This window comes from Acomys minous (assembly GCF_964271855.1).
Source record: "Acomys minous genome assembly, chromosome: 5".
Taxonomy (NCBI): Eukaryota; Metazoa; Chordata; class Mammalia; order Rodentia; family Muridae; genus Acomys; species Acomys minous.
The window spans coordinates 72012982-72031793 of NC_140494.1; the positions used below are offsets into that span (position 1 = coordinate 72012982).

Here is an 18812-nt window from a genome sequence, read left to right on the forward strand (position 1 = left end):
TGATTTGAATCTGGTCCGCGGTTGATGCCGGTTTTGCCGTTGACCGCCAGGTTTGAAGGAAACAACAGGCGAACGCTTGAGGGGGGCTTGCAGATCAGATTGAGGCTTGGAGACCAGGTGTTACGCTGCATGAACCTTACGAAAAGAAACATAGTATTACTTTATAAATTTTGGGCTGAGCAGGCTTAACTCTGTAGCTAAGGATACCGCCCAACTCCGGACAGCCTTTGTGCCTCAGCCTCCCGGATTCCAAGCGAGGGCCTCTGCGGCTCCATTTTTTTGGAATTGATTTAGTTTTGCTCTTTTTTAGTTTTTTTTCGGAGGGGGGGCTTATTTTTTCTTTCTTAAAATTACAGGGATTATGTATGATGAGCTCACATGCTCACAAATGAAGGGCAGAGAGCAATTTGTGGGATATGGTTTTTTTTTCCTGGTTGTAAATGGGTCCCCAAAATACAACTCAGGGACCCAGAACCTTCTCACGTGACTGCCCTGTTTCGGTATTTTGAGGCAGGTTCTAGTGTAGTGCAGGCTGGCCTCCAACTCACTATGTAGCTGAAGGCTGCCTTTAAATTTCTGCACCTCCTGCCTCAGCTGTTTCTAGAGAGTTGGGATTATACACGTGGGGCACCTTGCTCAGCAAACCATTACGTTTCTTCTTTTTTTTTTTAAAGTGAAAATCAAGTCAATCTTTTTAAATTTGCCATTTAGTCACTTGGAGCTTCAACTCAAAACATTAAGTCGGTGTTTGACTTCAGGGAACACGTTGGTTTTTTTCCTCCTGTGTTTATTACAAGGGTAAACTGAGAATATGAACAGAATACGAAGTGAAATTCAGTGGAGGTAACCCTAGCCTTGATTCTTGTGTGTTGGGTCTTATTATCAGGATCCTGTCTGGAATCACTCAAAAACACGATGAAAATCTGTTTGTTTGTTTTTTTTAGTTAATTATTTTGTGTTGGGCGTTTTGTCTGCATGTCTTTGCATCACATGATTGCTTCTGTCCCACACAGGCCAGAAGAAAGTGTTAGATTTCGTGGAACTGTAGTACAACTGGTTGTGAGTAGCCATGTGGGTGCTGAGATTCGAACCTGGGTCCTCTGGAGGAGAGGTCGGTACTCTTAGCGACTGAACAGTCTCTTTATTCCCTTGTTGAAGTCATCAACTGCAACAGTTTTTTTTTTCTCTCTTGTTTTTGGTTTTTCGAGATTAAAAAGTTTTATTGAGATACAACTCTCATAACTATAGTTTTCCACTTCAGCAATTTGGTGTTTTTTGAGTGTATTCCCAGGATTACGCAACACTGATTTTAAACACAAATTTCTTCCTCAGAAATCTGGTTTCTTGTTTTAATGATTTTGTCTGCAGTGCAGAGTGAAACGGGTATAAATAGGATTAAGCAAAGAAAGGACCCTTAAGCAAAATGATAATCTCTTCCTCCAGTCCAGACATGCCCGGGAGAACTCTGAGCAGTGAGCTATCGCTCAGTGGTAGAGTGGGGGAGCCAGCTTCAGACTGATCTTAATCAGCTTCCTGTCCTAGAGAGGAAGTAGGGTAAATGTCCTCTAGGACTGATTCCAGGATTGGCTTCCATCCCCGCCAAGTGCCAAGAGCATTCAGCCACAATCTTGTGGGTTCTGGAAGTTCAGGCTTTAGCATTCAGCTCCCCGCTCCCCGTGCAGCAGCTGTGAGATAGTGAGCAAGCTACTTCCTGCTCTTTAATTTTGTAATTGCATCCATCTCATGTCTCTTATGTCGTTGAGACATTAATGAGTCAATGGACATAAAGTACGTGGCCCAGATTCTGGCACAAGGCAAGTTTTTAGTAGTTCATTGTCATTGCCCCGTGTTTACAGATTGCTTCACTGGTAGTAGCCCAGCCTGCTGTATCACAACCCTTTTAGAACCCTAATAGCACCCCTCCACCTCAGATCCAATAGTTAATCCCCAAGCAAAATCTGCGGGCAAAGTATCTGTAGTAAAAAGTTGAAATGTTAGCCGGGCGTGGTGGCGCACACCTTTAATCCCAGCACTCGGGAGGCAGAGGTAGGCAGCTCTCTGTGAGTTCAAGGCCAGCCTAGTCTACCAACAGAGTCCAGACCAACCAAGGCTAAACAGAGAAACCTTGTCTCAGAAAACCAAAAAAAAAAAAAAGTTTGAAATGTTTGGACAGTGGTGGAACAGAAGAGGCAGGTGGATCTCTGAGTTCCAGGTCAGCCTGCTCTATACATCATGTATTTTCTTTGTTTTTTGAGACAGGGTTTCTCCCTGTAGCCTGTCCGGAAACTTACTCTGTAGACCAGGCTGGCCTTGAACTTGGTGATGCATTTGCCTCTGCCTGATTAAAGGTGTTTGCCACTACACCCTTCCCCGCCCCCCACCTCCAGCTTATACAGTGAATTTCAGGCCAGCCAGGGCTGCATAGAGAGACTCTGTTTCAAAACAAGAAGGCTGACCTGAAACTATCTCTAAACTTGGAAGGTTAGGGCAAGAGGGCTGCCATAACTTCGAGGCCTGGCTGAGCTACATAGACATACTCTGTCTCAGGTAAGCATGGTGACATAGTGAATAGCAGAGGGTCAAAAGTTAGTTTAAAGCCAGCTGGGCAGTGGTGGCACTCGCCTTTAATCCCAGCTCTTGGGAGGCAGAGGCAGGTGGATCCCTGTGAGTTCGAGGCCAGCCTGGTCTACAATGCACCAGGACAGCCAAGGTTACACACAGAGAAACCTTGTCTCAAAAAACCAAAATAATAATAATAATAAATAAAAATAAAAGTTTCAAGCCAATCTCACGGACACAGTAAGCTTAAAGGCAACTGGGGCTACAAAATGGCTACAAAATATCTCAAAATGGCAAAACTTACAGCTGAAAAAAAACTTCTAAAACAGAAGTGACTGTGACCAGGGGTTGCAATGGAAGCTGTCCCCAAACTACAGCTTTACTACTATGGACACTGTAATTAGTTGGCTTGGGCGCTTTGGCCAGTGTTGTTGTACCAGCCTTTAAATTGAGAACAAAGTTACTGTGATGACTAGATCGAGATTGTGTCTCCTGCCATTCTTTCTCCAATTTCACTCACAAGTTAGTAAGAGATGACAACAATGGGTACTCAGTCTTTTGTCTCCTTGCCTGACTTTGTTGTTATTATTTTAGCCCCCTTGAGCCTCAAAGACAGCTTTTTTGGATGTGATCTCAAGCTTTAATCCAGAATAGTCTAGAACTCACAATCTCCCTGCCTCAGCCTCCTGGTTGCTGAGTTTATAGCGTAAGCCACCAGGGCCCACCTGGGAGACATCTTCATACATAGACCCAGCACTGAGGCTGGAGGATGATGCAGGCTTACAAACCCTGCCTGTTCTCCCAGGGCACGGGGCTTTGCTGGCCAGCACCAACATAGCAGCTCAGAGCTCCTGTAACTCCAAACTGACACCCTTTTCTGACCTCTTCACTCACATGGTGCTCGGACCCACACTCAGGCAAAATAGCCATACACATAAGACAATACAATAATGAATAACACGTTTTAAAAGATCTGCTGTAAGTCAGGTGTGGTGGCGCATGCCTGTAAAATCCCAGCACTTGGGAGGCAGAGGTAGGGGGATCTCTGAGTTTGAAGCCAGCCTGGTCTACAAATCGAGTCCAGGATAGTTAAGATAACACAAAGAAACCCTGTCTGGAAAAAACTTTTTTTAAAAATCTACTGTAAAATTAACTTTTATTTGCTCATTTCTTTTTTGTTTGTTTGTTTCATTTTGCTTTTTGAGACAGGGTTTCTTTGTGTGTAGCCTTGGCTATCCTGGCCTCCCTTTGTGGACCAGGCTGACCTTGACCTCAGAGATCCACCTGCCTCTGCTTCCCAAGTGCTGGGATTAAAGGCATGCATCACCACACCTGGCTTTATTTGCCTAGTTCTATTGTTTTATCAGAAACTAACTGCCTCCTTCTGCTAACTAGGCCTAGTCCTGGAAGCGTCTAGCTTCTGTACAATCTAACCTAGGCCTAGAATGTTTTCAGCCTCTGAAACTTACTGCTGAATAAGCTCACCCTTTCTCATTCTTACTAAGCTCTGGGCTGGCTGGTTCAACTCAGCTGTTCTGGCTCAAACTCCTCTCCCAACTGACTTATTCAAACTGGCTTCTTTCTCCGCCCCTGAATTGCTCTGCTTGGCCTTCAAACTAACTCAGCAATCTGCTCTAATCTCCCGGCTCCTTCTCATTCTCTGGCTTGTTCAGTCTTCACCTGTGTCTACCCTGTTCTTTCACTCAGCCTCTCTCTGTAAAACTCTCTCAGTAAAACTGCCTCCTCTCTCTCTGCATTGCTCCTTAAGTAGCTTCCCTTTTCTCTCTCCTCGTGGGAGTTGGACATATCCGTTCTGTCAAATCTCTGATTTGTCACTTTCTTCTGCCACTCAATTAGACATCACTTTCAAACATGGGTCTTCCTTCTACAAGCTAACTTTACCTTCATTGGGATTAAAGGCATGTACCTAAGCCTGGACCTAAGCTTTTTGTTTTTTTTTTTCAAAACCTGATACTTGCTCTATACCAGGCTGGCCTTGAACTCAGATCTGTTTGCCTCTGTCTCCTGGATTAAAGGAGTGTTTATATTCCAGCCAGATCACACAGACCTAGAAGGTCTTTGGATGTGATCTCTGGCCAGAGCAGTCATGTTGATGGATTAAAATTCCTCATCTGCAGAATGAATTCTAGGTCAGCCAGGTCTACTCAGAGAAACCTTGTCTCAAAATATATATTCAGCTCCTAAACCTGAGTTACTTAGTAAAGTCAACAGGTTTTTGTTTTTGTTTTTAAATGTCTCTGGTTTGGTAACCCTTTCTTAGTGTGATGACATGCCTAAATACACCAGAACAGAAAAAGAAGTCACCAGAACTTCCCCAGCCTCTTAGAATCCTGCAGATACTCCCAATTTGTGGGGCAACTGAAAGGATACCCACAATTTGGTGCGCTGGTACCCCCACATTTATGATGTCCAATCCTAGTCCCTGGTGTCTGTAGGTAGCACTTCTTACACCCCTATCATGCTTCTTTTTTACCTTTCCTCCCCACCAAAATGGCTTCATCTGCAGCTGCTCAGGCACGAGGCCGTGTGAACCTGCAGAGCCCCCTCCGCCAGGCCCTCCCCTCCACAGCTGGGGCTGGCAGAGCTGGCCTAGGTTTGTGCTCATTCACCTGCCAACCTAACACACCGAGCTCTTTCCTCCCACCCACCTCAAACTCCAGCAGCACACACCCTCCAGCCAGATTCGTCTGGCTCACCAAGTTCATGTAGCACAATTCATCCATCTGCTCAAGCCAGAGAACTGGGTGTTTCCTTCATCACCTCTTTCTCTCTGACACTCACCTTCAACCACGACCTAATGTGGGTCGCTTTTCTGTTGGAGCTCTGAAAATCTGCTGCTCACCTCCAGAAGCCAGTTTCTACTTCTGCTCAGCTCCTCGATGTAGTGCCTGCAAAGCCAAGGACCTTGTTTCCTGTTGTACCTGGCTCTCACATGAGCACCGTCTTTCCACTGTGTATAGTGGTGCCTGGCTGGGACCCTTCAGAGTCAGCACCCGGCTGAGCAGTGCTCCAGCCCTTGCTCTCCCCTGGCTCTTGCTGCTCGCCTGTATGTGCTGTCTCTCATCTCTCCTTCACTCCATCCTCTCCGTTTCTCTTCCCCTATATATTGCTCAGGCTGTCCTCAAAAACTCTTTATTGATGCCCCTGTCTCAGGCTCCTGAGTGCAGGGATTACAATATGGCCGGTGGTGTGTTCTGTCTCCACACATACTAAGCCACTGTGGTTCTGTGGACCATTTCCAGCTGGCCCTGCCCTCTGCGGATGCAGTCACTGCTGTGTGGAACTGTTCACCCCTCCTCCTTGCTACTGAAACGCCAAGCTTTAGAGGGGCATCTACTCTATGCGTTAGTTCTCTGAGCAGGCAGACGCTTCCTCTCGGGCCCAAGCAGGGCCACTGTTTGCCAGGGCCACGTGATGTGATGTGTCTGCCATGGTGTTCCTATGTGTAGAGCCCTTTCTTAGGTTTCAGGCTTGATTCTCAAATGCTTTATACAACCTACTGTACCCTTGAGACTGTTTGAAGCTTGTAGGCCTTTTGCTTGCAAAATGTCATAGTATTTTGAATTTTTTTCTTTTTTTTTCTCTTTTTTGGCTGGAGAGACAGCTGTGGGTGCTGGGAACCAAACTCTTATATTTACAGTGTGAGCCTAGCCTTTAACGGCTGAGCCATCTCTCCAGCCCAGTATTTTGAATTTTTATTGTTTTTTTTCAGTACTACATATCAAGCACATGGTAGGCCAAGTGCTCTAATCTTGACCTCCACTCCCAGACAATTTTTTTTTTTTTGACGGATATTGCGATGTGGGGACAGAGGATTCACAGTCATTGCTGCTGGGGGTATACAGTAGGGCAGATCAGTATGGAGGTTTCTCAAAACCCAGAGAGCAGAGCTCCCCTGTGACCCAGCACTGTGCCCCCCGCCTTAAGCTCGAAGTCTCCTCATTCCTGCACAGGCATGCTAGTCCATCTGTGTTCATAGCAAGAAGATAGTCACACTACCTTGCTGTCCATCAGCAGACGATGAGAGTGTAGTACCTACACACATGGAGTCACAGAGGGTGTTGGGTCCCCTGGAACTGGAAGTGTGACTGAAAATAAATCTTTTAAAAACAAATACAAGCTAAATTTCTTGCTGGTTTGTTTGGGTTTTGGTTTTTTTGTTTTTGTTTTTCAAGACAGGGTCTCTCTGTGTAGCCTTGGCTGTCTTGGACTCATTTTGTAGACAGTGGTCCACCTGCCTCTGCATCCGACTGCTGGGATTAAAGGCCGTCACCTTGACCCAGAGCACTCAACTCTTGGTCATCTTCTACAGCTCTCTGACTCCATGTCGTTCTCCAGTTACTGGCACAGTATATGCCGTGGGCAATTAACCCAACTGGTCAGTGCTCGGCCCTTCTCTCTGTTGTACAAAGTGTGACACCACATTCTTTAGTAATCTGTTGCGTTGGGGAGGTGAGAACTTGCTCTCTTCTGTGGAGCCCTGGCATTTGCTGTGCCTTGGCATGGCAGTGTGCTGAAACTGAAAGGCAAACAGGAGCTGGGACCCCAGGTTCCTCCTTTGGGGAGACAGAGTTGCTCTGTACTGTTTGATGGGGCAGCTGCTAAAGGCACCGAGACCTTCATACATGTGGCTGCTGTGTGTTCCTGTGTGGAGCTCACATGGAACAGTCCCTTCATCACAGAGGCTCCTCTTCAGAGATAATTAAGAATTCCTGAGCCAGGTGTGGTGGCGCACTCCTTTAATCCCAGCACTTGGGAGGCAGAGGCGGGTGGATTGCTGTGAGTTCCAGGCCAGCCTGGTCTACAAAGCGACTCTAGGACAGCCAAGGCTAACACAGAGAAACCCTGTCTCAAAAAACAAAACAAACAAACAAAAAAGACAAGAAAATAAAGAATTCCTGGCTCCAAGGCACCTCATTAGAAAGAAAAAACAATCATTTCTCTAGCTGGGCGTGGTGATGTATGCCTGCCTGCAATCCCAACATTCCAGAGGCAGGGGGATTGTCATGAATTGGAGGCTAGATTACTTTTCTATTACACAAACATTTATTCAGTTTCTGCACAAAGCGTGTGTGGTAGGCATCACTTCTGACTCCATATAGGCTGTTCTATTGCTGTCTATATAGAAAATGATAGCTGGGCTGTGCCTGCTGCTGTGTGTGTACCTTGTGCAGTTCTGGAAATTTCCGCACACAGTGTCCCACCTCAGTAATTCCTGTAGTCCCTCTTGATGTCAAAGCCTTCATTCTGCCATCATCATGCTAATTCCCAATTGTTCTAAAAGCTGTAAACCTCTCTTTGAAACCCACCAGCAAATAACACTGGTTCCGGGTTCCAGGCTGCATTTGAAGCTCTTCCACTTTCCTCCACATTGTTTCTGAAAGCACCACAACAAACTATGCAGACTCGGGCGTTCGTAGAGCAAAAAGTGTCCCCATAGTCCTAGAGGCCAGAAGCCCAACACCAAAGCCTTCATGAGGTTGGTTTCTCCTGAGGTTTTTTGTTTGTTTTCTTTTTGTTTGTTTGTTTGTTGTTGTTGTTCTTTTGTTTTTTGAGACAGGGTTTCTCTGTGTAATAAGCCCTGGCTCTCCTAGACTCTTGTAGACCAGGCTGGCCTCAAACTCACAGCGATCTGCCTGCCTCTGCCTCCCAAGTGCTGGGATTAAAGGTGTGCACCACCACGCTGAGCTTCAAGCTGCTTTTCTTAGTTTTAGTTCAGATACTGTCTTCTCATGGCCTTCTGAACCCAGTGGCCACATAATGGTCGCAGGGGTCTTCCAAAATGTGCAGTACTCCCTTTAAAGTTTAATCCTAGCACTTGGGAGGCAGAGGCAGGTGGATCTCTGTGAGTTCAAGGCCAGCCTGGTCTACAAGAGTCCAGGACAGCCCGTTTCAAAAAAAAAAAAAAATTTTTTTTTTCCATCAGAGCTACAGAGCGAGCTGAGGGGCACAGAGTGCTTCCTGCCCTTCCAGAGGACCTGATTCAGTTCCCAGCACCCATACTGGGTGGCTTAAAACTACCTGTAACCTCAGTTCAGGGTATCTCACATCCTTTTCTGTCCTCCGTGAACACTTGAAACATTTGATGCACATTCACATAAACAAAAGATTTAAAAAATACCTCTAAAAGTATATTAAATTGAGCTGGGTGTGGTGGCCTTTAATCCTAGCACTGAGGAGGCAGAGGCAGGCAGATCTCTGTGAGTTCAAGGCCAGCCTGGTCTACAAAGAGTCCAGGGCAGCCAAGGCTACACAGAGAAACCCTGTCTCGAAAAACCAAATATTTATATAAATCTTTTGTAGAGGATGGCAGAACAAGAGGAAAGCATGCTGTTTTGAAAACATTTTTATGTCTAAAGTGTGTGCATATGTATGAATGTGTGCACATGCATGCAGGTGCCTGTAGAGGTGAAAGAGGGTGTTGGATGCCCTGAAACTAGCGTCCAGTTGTTTGTGAACAGACTGACATGGGTGCTGGGAACCACGTTCAGGTCCCTTTTAAGAGCAGCAAGGCTCTTAACCTCTGAGTCAGCTCTCTAGCCCCCTATTGTTTGTTTTTAGTCAGGTTATCACTTTGCAGGCCAGGCTGCGCTCACTTGCAGTGACCTCCTTCCTTGGCCTCTCTAGTACTGAAACTATGAGCATGGCTCGCCACCCCAAAATGTTATTCCTATGTAATACGTGGACAATGGCTGGAACACAGGAGGCAATTATAGTAAACATTCATGGGGTGAATGCTAGGTTTTTGTTGTTTTGGTTTTCTTTTTCTTTTTTGTTTTGTTTTTTGAGACAGGGTTTCTCTGTGCAGCCTTGGCTGTCCTGGACTCGCTTTGTAGACCAGGCTGGCCTCGAACTCACAGCCATTTGCCTGCCTCTGCCTCCCGCGTGCTAGGATTAAAGGTATGCGCCACCAACACCTGTCTCATTTTGTTTTTCACGACAGGGTTTTTTTGTGTAGTCTGGCTGTCCTGGAACTCACTCTGTAGACCAGGCCTCAAACTCAGAGATCTTCCTGCTTCTGCCTCCCAAGTACCAGGGGATTTGCTTGTTTGTTTTGAGACAGGACTCACTTTATATCCCAGGCTGGCCTGAAACTCCCTGGATCCTCCTGTCTCAACCTCTCAAGTGTGTGCCACCACACCCAGCTATATTCCTTTGTAACATTTAGTGCTGACTGAGTAAGAGAATTTAGTGTATTGTGTTCCTTAAGAAGCCTCCAACCAGCTTTTAGGACCTGCACACCTGGTTTCAAAAGTGTGAGGAGAACAACGCCCATGGGTCTGTGAATCAGTGCATAAAGGCTCAGGAAGAAAGAAAAGGGAACATTCAGCTAAGGGACTCCCCCCATCTAACCACAGCTTCCTCCCACAGATCCCACTTCCGGGCCTCGGAGCCCTGTCACCTCAGAACTCACCCATTTGGCTAACCCTTCCTGTTTTGGGTCATATATGCGTTTGTCTTATTCCGTGTCTTCTTTTGCAGTGCTGGGGTTGAACCCTGGACCTCATACATTCCAGGCAAGTACTTTAGCATGTGGCTATGCTCCCAACCCTGATTTTTTTAAAAATTTAATCATATTTACTTATTGTGTATTTGTGTACAAGCAAAGAAGCATGAGCCGTGGTGTGGGTGTGGAGGACAGAGGACAACTTGCAATAGTCCACTTCACTCTGAGGGTCCTGGGGGGCGGTCAGTCTTGTCAGCGCCGGTCACCACAGAGCCATCGTGTTGGCTCACCATTTTCACCATATTGCTGGGTTTTGTTTTCTTTGTTGTGTTGTTGTTTGGAGACAGGAATTCCTGTCTCGGGCTTGCCTCAAGATCAATGGGTAGCTGCGGATGACCTTGAACTCAGGGTCCTCTCACTTCTATTTCTCCGGTTTGAGGTGACCATTCCACCTCAGGAGAGGCATCCGCAGCCTGACGGCTTTTCCTGAGCATCCACTTGCTGTCTTCATGATGGCCAGACAGCCATTAGCTCGTATGAATTTTGAGCTGGTCATTTGTTGCTTTGGCAGCTCCCAGCATCTCTCTGATCTCTGGACTTTCTTTGGCACATTGGTGCAAGAGTCATCTTTGCAGGGTACCAGTTTGTGATGTTACCACCCCTGCTCAATCATCTGATGGTGGCTCTGCATTGCCTGTGACACAGTGGAATTTCTTATCTCGGTGCCTCTGGCCTCAGGGAGCAGCTCCCCAGCAGCTGCCTTGCTGTGTGCAGTCCTGAACAGGACCCCACAGTCTGAGCTGCCCTCCAGGTGCACATGCACGTCCCAAGCCTCCTGTGCTGCCTATATCTTGATTTTTGCTCATGGGAACAACAGTGTCCAACATTTCCCAGCCTTTGCCTATGTCTCTATCTAATGTCAACTTATAATTCTGAGACCTTCTTCCTTAAGTTTTTTGAAGGATGTTTTGAAGTCCCAGAAAACCATTCATATGACACTGGTCATGACTGCTGTCACAGGGCCAGCTGTCTCAACCCTGACAACCTTTCCACTCTCAGCTGACTTAGCTTGCTTTTTTTTTTCTTTCTTTCTTTCTTTTTTAATGTCTCTACAGGCTGTGGCTATTTTCCAGGGATTGTGTGGCCTGAGGCACATTCCCAGGCTCCATATCTCACCCCACACTGCACAACTAAATACAGGTCTGACAGTTCAAAACCTTCAGCAAACGCTTCAGGGTTAACTGGAGGGGCTGAGCAAAGAGTTTAAGACAGATGTGTAGACAGTGGCTGGCTCAGGGGCCGTCAAGCCCTGCAGATGGCTCTGTCTCTGTCTCAGTGTCTCCTGCTTCTGAGGGACCTTCTACCTCACGTCACACGCTCAGCAAGTCCACTCCAAGTAACAGCTTCTCTTTTCAAATGATCTGTCCACCAGGACCTGGGGATTTACTGTTTGTTAGGCACTAGGATGAAAGAGTATATGAAGCCAGCATACAGCCTCTGCAGCACTACTCACCTGCACTGTCAGCGCAGGACAGCCTGGTCTACAGAGGGAATTCCAAGCTGGCCAGGACTAGCTGGGTTGTGAGACCTTCCATATAAAACAAATTAACAGAAAACCACCACAACTAGACGCTGGCCCTGTTTTTATGAAAGGTAAATCTTAAGCAAATTAGTGCATTAAAATAGTTTAGCCCAAGCCAGGCAGTGATGGCGCACGCCTTTAATCCCAGCACTCAGGAGGCAGAGGCAGGTGGATCTCTGCGAGTTCCAGGCCAGCCTGGTCTACAGAGTGAGTATAGGACAGCTAAGGCTACACAGAGAAACCCTGCTCAAACAAACAAACAAACAAAAAATTAATTACATAAACTGAAATTTTAAAATCATATTAATTCACATTAAATGACTGGTGGTGGAGATTTTTTTTAATGTTTCCATTCTAATCCAGAATTAATTAGCTTCCCAAACAAAATACATAGAGCCAGGCCTGGCGGTACATGTTTGTATCTCAATACTCAAGAGGTAGAGGCAAGAGGATCAGGAGTTCAAGACCCAGCCTCCGCTACATAGTGAGTTCAAGACTCACCTATTTTGGGCTACATGAGACACTTCCTCAAAGAACTAAAAACAATTTTAAAAAATAGGAAATTAAGATTGTGTCTGCATCTTGACAGAACAAACATGAATTTGTAACTTTCTGCTCTGTACCAGTTCCATCAAGGATTTCTGCACGAGTATGCTGGGCAAATTTAGAAACAAGCACTCTGGTGTTTGCTTTCTTCCGTTCAAAACAGGATCTTAATAGTTGCCTTCGAGGGGTCGGCCAAGGGCACCTCTACCTACCCACTAGTTGGGACACAGGGACACAGTGAACTGAGTGGTGGTGCTAGCAGATGGTCTGAGCAGCACTACGACATCTGCCCTACACCATAGCAGTGGTACAGGACATTCACATGGCGCTTGATGGGATCCACGGCCAAGTATGAGAATGTCTGCTCGTGCTCCTGAGCCGAAGGGTAGCACACGCCGAGGGAGCCCTGGAAAGACAAGCCTCAGCCATTAGCACCGGCCAGGTGAGTCTTCAACTTTCACACATATTTCTGCCCAAGCTTCATGAGACCTATCCAGGTGTAATGGCACACAATTTAATCCCAGCCCTTGGGAGGCTGAGGCAGAAGGATTGAGTTGAACCCAGTCTGGAATGTACAGTAAGATGTCTGTCTCAGCAAAGAAAATATTTCTCCCCCCTGAGACAGGGTCTCTCTGTGTAGCCTTGGCTGTCCTGGAGTCACTTGTAGACCAGGCTGGTCTCAAACTCACATCAGTTCGACTGCCTCTGCCTCCCGAGTGTTGGGATTAAAGATGCATGCCACTACGCCAGCAGCAAAGAAAATCTTAAAGATATATGAGTTTTTGATAATAAATTGGCAACAAACAGTACAAATCTATTACACACATTCATCACAACTGTAACTCTTGCCCTTAGGGAATGAACATCCCAATCCCATTCTTCCCATGATAGCTTTGTGCTTTATTTAACTGTGTGCCCCAGGCTGGCCTTAAACTCATGGCAACTCTGTCTTAGTGTTGGATTAGAGATGTGAGGCAAAATGGCTGCCTTTGTTCTTATTTGTGTGTGGGGTGTGTGTGTGTGTGTGTTTATAGATTGGATTTCATTATATAGACCATGACAGACTAGAACTCATAGCCTTCTGCCTCAGTTCCCTGAGTGCTAGGAGTCTAAGTTTGTGTCTTTTCTTTCTTTCTTTTCTTTCTTTTTTTTTTTTTTTTTGTTTTTTGTTTTTTTTTTTGTTTTTTTTTTTTTCCGAGACAGGGTCTCTTCTCTCTGTGTAGCCTTGGCTCTCCAGGACTCGGTTTGTGTCTTTCCTGATCTATCAGCTGTAGTGAAGTACATTATGGACAAATGTAGAGCTTGCCTGCCGTGTATGGCTGTTTGATTTTTGTCCACTTGGTCCAAACCTGGACTATCTTAGGGAAGAGGAGATCTACCTCCATCTGACTGGTCTGAGGGTGTGCCTGTGGATGTAGGAGGACCTAGCCCGCTGTGGGTGGGGCCAACACTGGGCAGGTAGTCTGGATTGTATAAAAAGCCGGCTGAACAAGCCATGAGGCAAGCAAGCAAGCAGCTTCTCACGCGTCTGCTTTAGTCCCTGCCGTGGCCTCCCTAGTGTGACTGGAATGTGTAAAGCAAGTAAAGCCTTTCCTCCCCTAACTGGGCTTAGTGTTTCATCACTACAGAAAGGCAATGAAATAGACACTGGTACCAGGATAGTGGGGTGTTGCTGTGTCAGACCCAACCGTCTTGCTTTGGGAAGGACTGTGTAAAGAGGCTGCAACTTTGGGCTGGAAAAGCCCCCGTGCCCAGAGCGTGGTGGCCTGTCCTACAGGAGCTTGGACGATAATACTGAGAGCAAAGCAGGAGGCGTCATTCCCACAGTCTCTGCTTCTCTCTTCCTGATAGCAGGTTCCTGGCCTGACTTCCTCCCATGAAGCTGAGCCCTATCACATTTGATTTTCATAAAATATTTAAAGCCATCATCTTTTCTTCTGGGCTTAACAGTAAACAGCATAAGCCATAGGTATAGCAACTCCATTTATAAGGAGTAATTAATAAGCTCAATACTCCCCAGCACCCAGGGAGGCAGAGGCAGGCGATCTCTGTGAGTTCCAGGCCAGCTGGTCTACAAAGCGAGTCCAGGAAAGCCAAGGCTACACAGAGAAACTCTGTCTCAAAAAACAACCAACAAAACAAGCTCAATACTCACGTAGGCTTTCACTTTAAAGACAGAAGAGGTAATTTGTATTTCCTTGGTTCGAGGGTGTTTCCGAACACTAAGATGAGATAAAAAGGCAGTTAAAATATGACAAGCCAGTTGGGCATGGTAGCATAGGCCTGTAATCTCAGCACTTGGGAGGCAGAGGCAGGCAGATTGATGTGAGTTCGAGGCCAGCCTGGTCTACAGAGTGAGTCCAGAACAGCCAAGGCTACACAGATAAACCCTGTCTCGGAAAAAAAAAAGACAAGCCCGGGGGCTGGAGAGGTGGTTGAGCCAGCACGCTGACAGAGGACCTACGTTTAGTTCCCATTCACACTGAGCTTACAAATGTCCTTACGCCTAGTTCCAGGGGATCCAACCCCCTCTTCTGGCCCCTCAGTACCAGGCACACATGTGGTGCAGACACACAGACAGACAAAATGCCCATATAATATTCAACAACAACAACAACAACAACACATGCTTGAAGCTTTGGCAGAAGCCATAACCTCCTGTAGCTCCAGCCCCAGGGAGGCCAGCACCCTTTTCTGGCCTCATTGGACTTGTACACATACAAATAAATCATAAAAAAATAATGTCATCAGTTCAGTTGCTCTTTTTATGAGTGGTTGCTACTCTTCAGGTCTTTTTAAAAAAATTTTAATGTATGGGCTGGAGAGATGGTTCAGCAACCATCTGTAATAGAATATGATGCCCTCTTCTGGTGTGCATGAAGACAGCATACTCATATAAATTAAATACATCTTTTAACAATTTTAACACAGAAAAACATAGAAGAGGGCACGGGGGGGGAATACAACTAAAGTACCTTGCACACTTACACTGGCTTGTCATGATGGAACATTATTATAGTTAATAGATACCAATAGAACCTTTTAAAAGGCAGAGGAGGGGAGGTTGCGATTAGATGGTAGGGCGTGTGTAGTGGGCTCTACAGCTATTTGTTCCACACCTCTCAGTGAACCCTTTTCCACTGCACACAGCAGTGGGACATTCCACAGGCTACTGTGGCCGGGCAGCGTGGTAGTGTGTGCATGTGAGCTGCAAGTGGGCAGAACACACTGCCTGCATTCAGTGTTTGATGGTCATGCACACCTTTCCTGAAAACATGCTTTTGTTTTCTCTTTTCCATAGCACCAGCGTAGCAGTCAGAGGTCAGCTTTGTGGAGTCAAGTCTCCTCCCCTCGCTTCCCACCTGTTCCTGGGGCTGAGCTCAGGTCTCTCGGCTAGTGCAGCAAAAGCCTTTATCTGCCAGGCCTTCTTGCTTGTGTTTCCCTGACCCCTTCTCTCTCTCTCTCTCTCTCTCTCTCTCTCTCTCTCTCTCTCTCTCTCTCTTCTCTCTCTCTCTCTCTCTCTCTCTCTCTCTCTCTCTCTCTCTCTCTCTCTGTCCCCCTCTCTGTAGCCTTGGCTGTCCTGGATAGCCTCGGACTCACAGTGATCCACCTGCCTCTGCCTCCCGAGTGCTGGGATTAAGTTTGACTAGGAAGCCCTGGTGGCCTGGAATCAGTATGTAGACCAGGCTAGCCTAGCCCGTATTGCTCTCATGCTTCTGCTCTCATGCTTCTGCCTCCTCAGGGCTGGAATTACTGGCATGGCCACAACTCTAAAAATTATGTTTTTAAAGATTTTTTAATTTATATTTTATGTGTGTAAATGTTTGCCTATATACATGTATGTACACCACATGTATGTAGTGCTGAAAGAAGGCAGATGAGGGCACCAGATGCCCTGGCACTGGAGTCCCAGGTGGCTGCGAGCTGCTGTGTGGGTCTGGGAACCAAGCTGCAGTGCTCTGGAGGAGCAGCAGACTCTCTTAGCCATCTCTCCAGGGTTACGTTTATAGTTTAATCTTCAGTAGAGTTTCAAAAAGTAAGGAAGGGTGGGAGGGAGGGAGGGGGGCCAGCCTGGTAGAATACTAAAATTAACTGCATGTCTTTGGCACCAACTCAGAAGGGTAAAAATTATATTTAACTTAGGATTCTTCCATTTCCTTAGAATAAAGGTTTTTACATACATTTCTGTCACACACTACACACACATACAAACCACACACACACACACACACACACACACACACACACACACACACACAATTACTTGAGCAAACTCAAACATCCCTTGTGATCTCTTGTGTTCCTTTGGTATTTAAAAGGTAGAGTGGAGGGAAAGGAATGGAAGATGTCAGTGGCTAACACAGAACTGGCTGGCCCAGAGTGAGAGACAGGTCTGAATGAAGAAAGGAAAAGAATGAAGAGACTGGGAGCGAAGCCTGGAGAGTGGCACTGCAGGAGCACCGGCACGCGGGCCGCTGGTGCAGGAGGCGTGCCTGGACTACACAGTGAGTTCCAGTGTGTGAGACTGTCTCACAAGCCAATCCAAGCCACATAGGAACTGACAAGAACCCTCAAGCCAGGGATGCTACTTCAATGGTACAGTTTTTGCCTATAAACCAAGGTCCCACCCACAATGGGAAGAAAAAAAAAATCATTCCATGAACAAACAAGAAGCAAAACTGAAAACAAAAACATAGCCATAAACTCCTCTGGCCTGGAGAAAGAGAGGCAAGCTACACAAGGCTGGTGGAGTCCCCAGTATGAACATGAGCAATGCTGCTGGTTCCATCAGGGCTGAGTTACCCAGAAAGAACATTACCTCACCAGGTCCTTATAGAGCAGCTTTGCTGTCTCCAGATACGGCTTAAGCACATCTTCATATTGACAAAGGGACCCTCCAAGGCACAGATGCTTAAAAAGACAGAACAGGAACTCTTCCCTCTCCTGCGGGCTGAAGATTTCATATTTGTCAGAGTCTTCCATGAGCAAAACCTAAGATTAGAAAAATCATCTTAATACAATGTAATGAATAACATTGGACTTTTTTGTTTTGTTTTAGGTTTTTTTTGTTTTGTTTTTTTTTTTGAGACAGGTCCTCTCTATGTACCTTTGGCTGTCCTGGACTCCCTTTGTAGACCAGGCTGGCCTTGAACTGACAACCTGCCTCTGCCTCCTGAGTGCTGGGATTAAAAGGGTGCACCACCATGCCAGGCTGCATGTTTTAACATATACATAAAATTAGTATTTTAACATTAGTACTTTCTGTGATACTGGGGATCACACAGACTCACGTTTATGAAGCCACATGCTCTACTATTAAACTAGCCTCCCAGACCAACCTTTGGCTTATTTTGAGACCCATTCATGGCCAAGGTGTAGTGGTGCATTCTGTAAAGCCAAGGCATTGGTGAGTTCAAGGTCAGCCTGGGATATGCAAGGCTGTCACAAACAAACAAACAATCAATCCTGGGGTTGGAGAGATGGCTTAGCTTCTATTTCTTGCAGAGGACTCAGGTTCAGTTCCCAGCACCTGCACATGGCTTACAATCATCTGTAACTCCAGTACCAGGGGATCCAGACCTTGCCTTGTTTTTATGGCACCAGGTACACGTGTGGTACATATACACACAGACAGACCAAACAGTCATAACATATCTTTAACAAAACCAAATTACAGCTGGGTGTGGTGGCACATGCCTTTAGTCCCAGCATCTTTGAGTTCAAGGCCAGCCTGGCCTACAAAGTGAGTCTAGGACAGCTAAAGCTATACAAAGAAACCCTGTCTCAAAAAACAAACAAAACCAAGTTACTTATATGCTTTTAAAAAATTCTTGGGCAGGGTTTCATGTATCCTAGGGTGACCATGAACTCACTTTGTAGATGAGGATGACCTTGGACCCCTATTCCTCCTGTTTCCACCCCAAGTGCTAGGTTAGCAGCCATGTGCCAACAGGTCATGTTTATGAAGTGCTAGTGACCAAGCCTTCTCCCGACTGTGCTAAGTTCCAAGCTCCATTTTTAGTTTAGTTTTGTTTTTGAGATAGGTCTCTATAGCCTGTAACTATGTAGGCCAGGGTGGCTTTGAACTCCTGATCTCCTGCTCCCGCCTCCTAAGTTAGCATTACATGCCTGTGCCACTATAATAGTATTTCATGTATATTCTTTTTTATTTTTGGTTTTTTGAAACAGGGTCTGTGTAGCTTTGCTGTCCTGGACTTGAATTCACAGAGATCTACCTGCTTCTGCCTCCTTGAGTGCAGGGACTAAAAGCATGTGCCACTGTGTCCTGTAACATTGTGTGATATACCAGTTATAACTGCACTCAGCTGAATTGACACACTGGCCAGATAACTGTTAAGAGGAACTGTCCTACAAATGTGTAGTGTCAGTCAAATCCATCTGACTCTGACGGACAGATACGAATAACAAAGCACACACACTAAGAAGTGATGCTTAGCATTGGTCATATCAACCAGCTGGAGGAATCTTTTGTTTTTTGGTTTTTGGTTTTTTGTTTTGTTTTTCGAGACAGGGTCTCTCTGTGTAGCCTTGGCTGTCCTGGACTCCCTTTGTAGACCAGGCTGGCCTCGAACTCACAAGGATCTGCCTGCCTCTGCCTCCTGAGTGCTGGGATTAAAGGTGTGTGCCACCACCACC

At 46.2% G+C, this 18812-nt stretch overlaps 1 protein-coding gene and 3 long non-coding RNA genes across 4 annotated transcripts in view; 3 read left to right on the forward strand and 1 right to left on the reverse strand.

The window, feature by feature from the left end:
* LOC311598187 lies at positions 1-12353 on the forward strand. Its single transcript, XR_014779510.1, has 4 exons — positions 1-1111; positions 7893-8059; positions 10063-10097; positions 12246-12353. It is a non-coding gene; the product is annotated as an uncharacterized lncRNA (long non-coding RNA).
* LOC311598188 overlaps positions 1-18812 on the forward strand; it is a 93176-nt gene that overhangs the window by 30733 nt on the left and 43631 nt on the right. The window lies entirely within an intron of this gene.
* Positions 11932-18812, reverse strand: part of CFAP300 (cilia and flagella associated protein 300) — a 22040-nt gene continuing 15159 nt past the window's right edge. The window contains exons 5-7 of the mRNA XM_084783132.1: positions 16975-17147; positions 14311-14377; positions 11932-12561 (exon numbers count right to left, since the gene is read on the reverse strand). Of these exons, the coding sequence (XP_084639258.1) occupies positions 12433-12561; positions 14311-14377; positions 16975-17147 (369 nt within the window). The 3' untranslated portion in view covers positions 11932-12432. The remainder of the gene's footprint in view (positions 12562-14310; positions 14378-16974; positions 17148-18812) is intronic.
* LOC311598186 lies at positions 12467-16968 on the forward strand. The gene is made up of 3 exons (XR_014779509.1): positions 12467-12597; positions 15457-15539; positions 16475-16968. It is a non-coding gene; the product is annotated as an uncharacterized lncRNA (long non-coding RNA).